The sequence below is a fragment of the Alosa sapidissima genome, chromosome 15 (assembly GCF_018492685.1).
Source record: "Alosa sapidissima isolate fAloSap1 chromosome 15, fAloSap1.pri, whole genome shotgun sequence".
In the NCBI taxonomy this organism is placed as follows: domain Eukaryota; kingdom Metazoa; phylum Chordata; class Actinopteri; order Clupeiformes; family Clupeidae; genus Alosa; species Alosa sapidissima.
The window spans coordinates 12,448,015-12,458,014 of record NC_055971.1 but is presented as its reverse complement, the minus strand read 5'-3'; the positions used below and the strand labels follow the sequence as shown (position 1 = coordinate 12,458,014).

The following is a 10,000-nucleotide window of genomic DNA, read 5'->3' as shown; positions in this document are numbered from 1 at the left end:
CTCCACCTGTCCATTAATTCTGTATATCGGGACACTTCGACGGCCATCATCCCGCTTATCCCCTGGTTACAACTCATGCATGTAGGCAATAGTCATGCACTTACAACACACAAAGGAAGACAAGTTCAGTTTGTTGTACTACTTTCTTTGGTTACTGACAATGATTTCAGTTAGCTTGTTTACAATTGATTCCATTGTTGCGAAGCCTGCTTACCAGTTCAACTGTTGTTTACTAAGGTTGTTATAGTTACTATTCAAAAGAGCATTGATATGGAATGGTGATCAAACTTTTTTTACCAGATCTATTTCATAGGTACAGAATTAATAGCCACCTTGTCAGCCAATCAGAAAATTGTATTTCTTGTCTCCGGGGGGATACATAGAGATAGAGAGAAAACGAGGGAGAGCTACTTACAAGGTACTCAAACCCTGTCATAATTCCTCAACAACTTCCACTTAAACACTTAAAACCTGGAGTAAATCTCGGCCAGAGACACGCGTATCAGCAGAGCTTTATGGTTTTATAGCTTCTTATCAACAGGGTTCTCCTAGCAGCCCTACAGCGTATGGTTTGTGTGTGTGTGTGTGAGAGAGGGGGGGGGGGGGGGGGGGTTTGGTTGCACGCAATCTAATCGCAACACTGTCTCCAGGGCCTTCTTGTACATCTGTGTCTCACCACTAGGAGGCCCCACTGAAATATGCATATGGGCTTGAATCAGACATTTTGTGTGGGTCACTTGTGCATGTGTAAGTCTCTGCATGAGACATACCTATGTCTGTGTGAGAGTGTGTACCTGTGTGTGTGTGTGTATGAGTATATGAATGCCTGTGTCTGTGTGTGAGGGTGTTTGCTGTGTGTGCATGTATTTGAATGTGTAACTATGAGCACATGTATGGAGCTGCCCTGAGGCATGTCGCAGTCTCTGACAGCTGGGCCTCGGCTCCGCTTGCTCTGAATTCAGGTGGTGGCGTTGCACATCAGTTGTACGGACTATTGATCCAGGCACGTCACGTTCGCGTCCAGTCCACGTCCACCCTCGTCCTGCTGGCTGATTAAAAATGTATCCTCGCTTTTCGCCTTGACAGCAACCGCACACGGCGGACAGTGACCGCAGCCCGTCAGCCCGAGGAGCTCTGTCTGGACTAGCTAACTCTCCGGTGTCAGGCTGCTGTTCAGCACCGCGCTCTTGTACCGAGCCAATTACTAGTCAAGAGCCACAGGAGGTGGGTAGCACTCTCGAATGGCACATAAGCAACAGCAACCATTTAAGGGATAACAACCCATCAGCTCTCTCTGGGCGCGCCAGGCTCGAGAGCCAAGCACTCCAGCTGATCAAAATCAAGAGTGCCATCACTCAGATGCGTACACTAGCTTAACAGGTCAGAGAGTTCCCTGAATCCGCCGCCCGTATGAGGGTCCAGGGCTGCTTTACCAGCGGCCTGCCCAACACAAGCTACCCCTTACGGACTGGTGTGGAGTATGGTTGCTGGATTCAGCTGTCTGGGTCATGTAGATTTGAGCCAGATCTCAGTGGGGGAGGGGGGGGGGGGGGGGGGGGGGGGTCATTAAGTCCACTGTCAAAAGGATTGCAGGAGTTTCTGATGGTCAGAGTATTGACAGCATGTTGGCCAGACGTAGTGTGTGGGCATGGGAGAGTTTTTTATAAGCAGTTCTGAGAAGACACACCCTGTCATGGAGAGACGAGGACGCGAAGGAGCCTGACTCATATGCCTTCTGACGTAACAGACTGCGCTGTCTGCTCCCTCTCCTCTCTGACTGACTGACACACACACACACACACACACACACACACACACACACACACACACACACACGCACACGCACGCACGCGCGCCTAGCACGGTGCCTAGCAACTACACTTCAAATGCCTCGCTTCTGCACATTTTCTCTGAATCCTTAACAGGCTTGCCTCAATAGCTTCAGAGGCCATCATTATCAAGCCAGCCATCCAGCCAGCGAGCCAGCAACCCATCAATGCAAGACACAGCTGGCCTCTCCCAAGAGGGAGGCTTTCCCACCACCCGGTCACTCACTCTGCCCTCAGTGACCACAGCTTCCTCTCCCAACACCACAAGACACTGATGCAGTATAACCACTCCCACTAATTTCTCACTTTGTGTGTGCATAAACACTAATGCAAACTTTGACATGGTATGGATGGAGCAACCCTCAGCAAACACTAATTGCTAAAAGCCTAAACACTGAAATAATGAAAGCTTTATCCGTGTAACACCAGTCAGACATCTAATGCAACTGCAAACTTAGTTGGGAAGTTTTGTGCAAGAAATGCAACTTTGCTGCATGCGTCCCTACAAACAGTGGAACCCTTTTACATTCCATTTCAATCTCAAATGGAATTATGGGCCCACTTACACACAACAGCTGCAGCAAATGCTCAGATGAAATACTTGTTTCTGTGGACGTGGAGTCAGGCGAGCTTGAGTAATTGTAAATAAACCCAGGGCTTCAATGCCAATCCAATCAGTCCTTAAGTCCTGAAAGACCCATATGACATCATTTCTGAGTGATTCAATTATGGAAAGTGCCCACTGGAGTAAGTGCGGGGACGTGCAAACAGTATTTTAAAGCACTTATTATCCTCATGACGACCGTGCACTTTCAGCGTGTCAGTAAAGTTCACTAGTGTAACACTGGTGATTGTTCCTGCTCTCAACCTGGTGCTTCAGACTAGGTGAACGACTGCTCTTTAAAACCAGCTACCAAGTACCAGAGCCATGGATGAAAAATGACTGTCTTTCTAATTTAATAATCAGAACTAATCCAATTGTGTGCATCTACCAAAACAAAATGACATGGGTCTAGTCATGATTAAGCTATTGTTGCTTTTGACTTACATGACAGCGGGAGAGCAAACTTGACTTTAAAACTGATGATTAAGGAGGCCAGGTCGGAGAGGCAGGCTGGCTGGTCAGATGACATTCTGGAGTAACGTCTGACTGGGATATTCAATTTAAGATATTATCCCCCGTCTGGCACTGACTGCGATGAGGTCGTTCCGGGTGAATGCCATCAACCTCACGCTGACTTTACACAGCAGTAGAAGTTTTTACAAAATTAACAAAAAAACAACAGGAAGCAGAACGTTAGGCTATGTGCGGAGCCTTTCTGTACGACCCTATTGTCACAATTACTCTCCTGAAGTAAAGTAGAGTCGAGGCCTGGCATAACTCTTCCGACACTCATGAAATATTAACCTTTAAAACACAGATAGATGGTATATGAACTGCGCCGACATCCGGTGGTTACTTATGCATGGCCACAGTCAGTGAAGCAGTCACTTAACGGTGAGATTTACTGAAACCTCTTACTGTCTGCGTCCGCTAAGTAATGCTGCTGAGCTGACCTGCGACCTCAGATTTAAGACTCCCCTGCTCTGGGGGCAGGCCGTGGGACTGAGGAATGGCCATTTGCCACTAGGCCGTCTCCCTCTCGCGGCATACTGAGTGAAAAAGCGGTAAAATATTCGCAGAACAATTGCAGTCTGACTCAGTGCGCAGACAGTCACAGGTGAGCGTAGTGGGAGTCTGCATGCTGCATCCTTACATTGGATCAGCATCACCTCTAAAGCAGTACTACTTTGAGGCTGATTGGATGATCGGCAGCTGTCAGTTATAAAAACCGAGGAATGGAGTTTGGGGGGGGGTGGTGGGGGCTAGATGTCACCAAAAACAAAACAAACCACATGCTTGAATTTGTCACAGCTGGTGTCCAACAACATTACATCCAAAAACAATGCACACTGTTGGACATACCCTCACAAGTACAGCTTGAAGAACAGCATAGAGTACAGGGCACAATAAAGCACAACTACTTCAGCAATGGAGTCTGCATCACGTCATCTACCTCCCAGGGAAGCAAGTTGGCCTCTCTGCACAGAGAAGTCCATCACAACACATGTCCTATTCCTTCGCCTCCCCGGGGGGGAAGTCATTCCACATTTAAAACTGAAACGGTGTCAGCAAAACCTTCCCAAGGGTACGCACTCTGAGCTGCCTACCACACAAACAATAGGAAGGAGCCTGAAAACAAACACGCTACACCATACACTGTTTTTTTTTCTCTCTCCGAGCCCATATGTCAGCATGAAAAAGAGAGAGAGAGAGAGAGAGAGATACACACATTGCAAGTATGTTATCGGTCCTGGGGGGCTGTTTAGGTGTAATTAACTGTAGACAAACACAAACTATAAAGAGAGGCTATTTTGAGAGTGCTGCTGGCGAGGAAAGATTGGCAATAGGATGCAGGTAACATAAATGTTCACCATGGAGAGCGGTCAGACAAAAGAAAGCTCCATAGCTCCCTTCATAATGACCTTTTGAAACATGTCAGAGTGTCTTCTAACTGGTCTTCATAGCATAGCCATGCTTTAATAAAGGTTCTTTTTATGAAACACAAACTAGCCCCTTTGCCAACAACAGGCACCGCCAGAGGTCGTACTCACCGACTGTCGGACTCCGCCATCGGCGGGGGTGAAGGACCAGTCCACGGACATGCGGCTGGTGGGGCCACTGCTGGAGGTGAACGAGCAGGAGAGGGTCACATCTTCGCCCCGTACCGCATTGATCTCAGATGGGGCGTTTACCTTTATGGAAGACACCGAGGACAGCACTGGATGGGGGAAGAAGGAAGAAGGGAGTGAAGAACAACAAGTACCTGTAGAATAGGCATGGGAGTAGGCCATGGAGAACCATCCCAGGCAAGGGGGAGAGATAAACTCAATCATCATACAGAATAACAAATGGTTGCCTTACTTGTTTTAGAAGCCTAATCTAGAAGAGCCTAGAAGGAACTTTAAAATGGTATGGCGAGAATTTGCGCTGCTGGATGTTCAGACCAACACCACTGAATCCGGAGTATGTTTCAAGTACTTTGTTGTTGATCTTTACTTAAAGAAAGACTGAATGCTGCATTGCCAAAAGAAGACTTTTTTTTCTTACAGGCAGAGTGTAAGAGAGACAGGTAAGAAGGCAGGAAGATAAGGAGTTAAAACAGAACCAACAATATGAGGAGGCAGACAGAGTTTTGTTTTGTTGATGCAAAAAATAATCAAATGCCAGTTGTAGTAATGTGAATTGCCAGTAAAGTAATGTGATCAACTAGTAAATCAAATGCCAGTAAAGTAATGCGATTAACTAGCCATTAATGGTGTTTTAAGATTCCAAAAGATCTACATGTAAAAAGATCCTCTAAAATGTCATATCCCTCACGCAGTAATCTGCTAGTGTCTCATATTAGTCATTAAGCCTCTGGGCCATTTACAGTGCAAATAGCAAGAGCCCCCCCCCCCCCCTCCCCTGTTTTGTACTACTGAGCCATAGCTCAGTGAATAAATTCCTCTAAAGAAAAGCAATAGAAGGCCTTGGTAAGTCCATTCCAACTATACTCCCACCGAGTCGATCTCAGTTACAAAGTCGCACAATAACTACTGAGATTTCACAAGTCACATGATGATGTTGTACCACAGACACAAAAAGGGTTTTATGGATAAGAGCAGACAGACCTTGACTGTCGGCCAACAGCGATGGGCAGTCACTGTGAATATCATCCAGCCTACTGGACACAGCTATCATCTCAGTTGCCATGTGAGATAGTCTGCAGATATGAATTAGCTTCATGGGTAACAGCAAGGTTTCTTTCACTTCTATTACTATACCATTAGGGCTGTATCAAAATTATTATTTTCTTAATTAATCAATTTGTTGTTATTGGTCGATTGCATTTAAGAGAATGTTGAAAAAAATGACGATCTGTGTTTCCAAAAGCTCCACATGACATCCAATGCCTCCAGTATACTTTCAGCATTGAGTTTACGGTCATAGAGGAGGAAAGGATACAAGAAAATATTCCTCACACCAGCTGATATGGTTTCAACTGACTCAGATGTAGACAAAGTTATGACCAGGCCGCTGACTGCTACAGGATATAAATCACACATAGTCTCATTCATTTCCACAAACCTGGTTTAAAGTGAAACTAGCATCGCTTCAAATGTGCCCCCATCTTTTTTTTGAACACTGCGTTCAAATCGCTTGGATCACTATGAATTAATCTTATATACTTGTTCAATCTAATGGACACCCTCTGTTACCAACGGCTTAAATTCCCATTGACTTTATATTTCCAAAAATCATATCTGCAAAGCAGACCCTTTTTCTCTGCTGCTGAAAGCGATTTGTTTGGATTGTTTTTTTTTTTAGCCCAGCAGTACTGAACATGAACTGCCAGTTGTGAGAAATCATACAATGCGTTGCTGGCTCCCCTGAGGCTCGTGCCCCTGCGAAATAGCATGGCAGGCTGGCAGGCCCAGCTGGTGGTAGACACTACATAGTGTTCCTCTCCTCTGGCTTTTAGTGTCACTGTTGTGTGTTGTGTGGGGGGGTTAGAGTGTGAACGAGTAACCTTGTAGCTGACTGGTTGACATCTACGCCTGGACAGCTAGTAGAGTAGAGAATAACAGAGAGACTAGTTTGATGGAGAGAGAGAGAGAGAGAGAGAGAGAGAGAGAGAGAGAGAGAGAGAGAGAGAGAGAGAGAGAGAGAGAAAGGTGTTAACCAGGGCTCTGAAACTATCTTGGTTGTGCATTTGCTTTCCCACAATCTCATATAAAATAGATCTTTTCTCTGTAGTAATTTCTAAAACAGGAATGTAAAACTCACCTAATTTTTTCTACCATATTCTGCTTATGCTCTGCAATTATAATCCATCATCATTATAATTTAGCTCTTGGTAACGACAATTAAATAAAACAGAACTGCTTCGGTTGATATTGGGAATGGGAATTGGTTTGGTGTGAAGACACACTATAGTGTGGTGTTGCCCACTGGCAGGCTGGGGAATGCGATGTGCTATTGTGCGTGGATGCGAGAAGGAGATCTGCGTTGTTTTGCATGTTCTGTCTATGATTTGGCAGAAGCTACCAGGGCTATCAATTATTCAAAATCCATTGCCTCATTGCATTCTGTGAATACGTATGACTACCTCATTTTCACCCCCCCCCCCTTCCTCCCCCATCAGACTGTTTGGCAGAGGATGGGTTTAGAAATTACTCCATCCTGTGAGTTATTTACAACAGATTCTCAGGACTACAATACACCTCAGTGTGCAGCATTTTGTTGAAGCCAAACAAATTGGTTAGAGCCTCCTCTTGGAAACAAATTCCGACCCTTATATTACTCACAGTGTGAAGTCGGTCCGCTTCAATCGAGAAATACTTGCTGTGCTGGACTGAAATTTCACCGGCCACAAACAGTCACAGGCTCCGGCCCTGGTCCTGGTCTAATCAGGCCTAGACCGTGAGTGTGTGTGTGTGTGTGTGTGTGTGTGTGTGAGTGAGTGTGTGTGTGTGTGTGTGTGTGTGTGTGTTTGTTTGATCTCAATCCCAGCTGCAACTGTGAAATGTCTTTCATGCGAGTCCTTTCCTAACTGACATTACTTCCAGCCAAGTTCTCCTCTCTGACTTTTCTCCCTCTCACCAGCCGAAAAAAAGGGTTGTCTTCCTGTCTGTCTGACTGAATGAGAAATGTTGTATGTATTGGATGCTGCACACAGAAACACAGAGAATATGAAATCCTTCTTTCAGCCTCTCTTACGCAGAGGTGAACGACTACTGCTCGTCTCGCCATTTGAGCCGGGAACTGCCATATTGAATTTTGTGCTAATCCATTTGCCCTCCGTGACCTACAGAACTCCTGTGGGCTCATAGGTATGCAGATGCACACTCAAACACACATGTGCCCTCAATTAAAACCTGAATGCCTCCAAATCCTTACAATGAGTCAATACTGGCCTGCAAATACATTACACCTCAATAAAGGTCCGGACGAGACAGATATGGACACGTGTTGAATCTCTGATTAGGTCACTTTCGCATGTGTGCCGTTTCAGGAGGTCTGGATCAATGCAGAAAAGACAGCTAAGGTGTTGCTCAATGAGGCAGCTACATTGAGGAGACAGTGAATTTATTCAGGAAATATTTTAGCCAGTGAAAAAACTGTGAAGTAACTGGACTGTGGGAATTTGTTATCTGAAAAGCCAGCTGGCCCCATTGCATCCATTGGAAAGCAGCAATTAGCAAAAACTGGTCGTGCATGACAAATCATGTGCATGTCAAGAAAGTGCCATGTTTGCTGGCAAGGGTGTTGTTACCATTCCATGGGTGAGGGAGTGACTGAAATATGTTCCCTGGTATTTCTGGCAGCTAGTAGCCTATTCCATTGAACACCCATAGCATATAGTTCGCTTACCATATCTTTCTACAACTACCGTTAAATTAGGCCTACTGTAAATCTTACGATTCTTTCAAAAAATGTTCATCTGTGTACCTCCAAAATGAAATTAACGACATGGGGAAGATCTAAAGACAAGTCATTTTTGCTAAAGTGAAAGAATAGGCCTCAGGCCTAGGCTACCTCAAAACCAAAGATTCTAGAGCTCTGTTCTAGAATCTTTGCTCAAAACACTGTCTGTTCAAAAGTAAACAATCACCTGCACTGTTAGCACTGTAGCTGAATCAGAATGCAACAGTATCGTGATATGGGCTACTTCAAAGAGTAGCCTAGGCTAGATAAGCCTCTTAAAAACAATGATGTATCTTACTTGAGTAGACTATCACGTCTCAGGACAAAACAAATAGCCTGAGTTAACACTAGTCCATGATTGGTCTTAAGAAAGAAAGTACTGTAGCCTAGGCTACTTTTGCCTAATATGTCTGCATTATTTAGCCTACATAGCCTAGACAAATACACGTAGGCTATATTATACACGTAGGCCTACAATTAACACGTATATTTTCAGATCAAATTATATCTTAATACTGCGAGGAGAAGTAAGCTATAGGCTTCTGTTCACCAGCGAACGTGGGTTGTTTTGGACAAATAAAAACGAAAGAAAAAAAGCGACTCACAACTTGCATTTGGCGTCTAGACTGTTTCAAAGTCATAATAAACATAAACTATGTAGCTAGTAATCAGGTGGTCCGTGGTGGTAATAGTAGGCTAAACCATGGAATTTCAACATCTTTGACTATAGGTACGTGACGTTTTAGGCTATGATTAGCCTATCCTAATGGAGTCCTAACTTGAATGCCAAAACTTACCAGTGATCAGCACAATACACTCAAAGAGAACGCGGTTGAGAGATATCCTCACAGGTTCACGTAAATCCATATTCTGAAACTTGGAGAAAGACTGCTGGAGGTAAATAATTATGAGAACTAAAACAAAAACCACACATTAGGTTTCGTCTCGTCCTCCATATTTTTTTCGTGAGTCAAGCTTTCCTATGCTTGGCAGCAGCAGGAGGCTACTACTGCAGTACCTGACAAACAGGTGTTTCAGGAAGTGACTGTGTAGGCCTACGAGTGTAGCCTATGTGTGAGTATGTAGGCTATGTGCAAGTGTATGGGGAGACCGGGTATGGTTGTAACCATTTCCAGCAATACAAGGTTATCCGTTGTTACAACCTACCCATTACCGGGGTGGGTTGTAACACATACTGGGGTAAGTTGTAACAGTTAGACAAAAGACAGAGAAAGAGAGGCCAAACCATGCAATATGTTTCAAAAACATGTTTGGAGCATTGAAATAGGTCTATGAACACAAGAAAACATTGTCTTTTTATTTTGTTTCTCTTTGAATGACCAAAGTATAGCCTTTGCAGCCTATGTGTGGTCGCATGTGTGTATTTTTGTGTGTGAGATGTGTGTGTGTTTGTGAGTGTGTGTGTGTGTTTCTCTGTGTAAATTTGACTCGATAGTATAAAATGTTGCACAAAACGTGTACTACAGCCAGTGTTGATAAGCTACAGCGGTCAAAAACAATGCCAGAGATGATTAAAAATCACACATAAATAATTTTAAGTCGTCTGGAAAGGAGAGGATGCAGTTTCCAAGTGAGGTGTAGGACAGGTCAACCCCCACCCCCCAATACTGAAGCATTCAGTAACATTTTTAAATCTAGC

The 10,000-nt window shown here is 44.5% G+C and overlaps 1 protein-coding gene across 2 annotated transcripts in view; it reads right to left on the bottom strand.

Moving 5' to 3' along the window:
• Window positions 1–9,417, bottom strand: part of mpzl3 (myelin protein zero-like 3) — a 12,705-nt gene extending 3,288 nt beyond the window's left edge. For both annotated transcript variants that reach the window (XM_042062754.1, XM_042062753.1), the window contains exons 1-2: window positions 9,138–9,417; window positions 4,485–4,651 (exon numbers count right to left, since the gene is read on the bottom strand). In XM_042062754.1, the coding sequence (XP_041918688.1) occupies window positions 4,485–4,651; window positions 9,138–9,207 (237 nt within the window). In that variant the 5' untranslated portion in view covers window positions 9,208–9,417. The remainder of the gene's footprint in view (window positions 1–4,484; window positions 4,652–9,137) is intronic.
• Window positions 9,418–10,000: the final 583 nt, after the last annotated feature.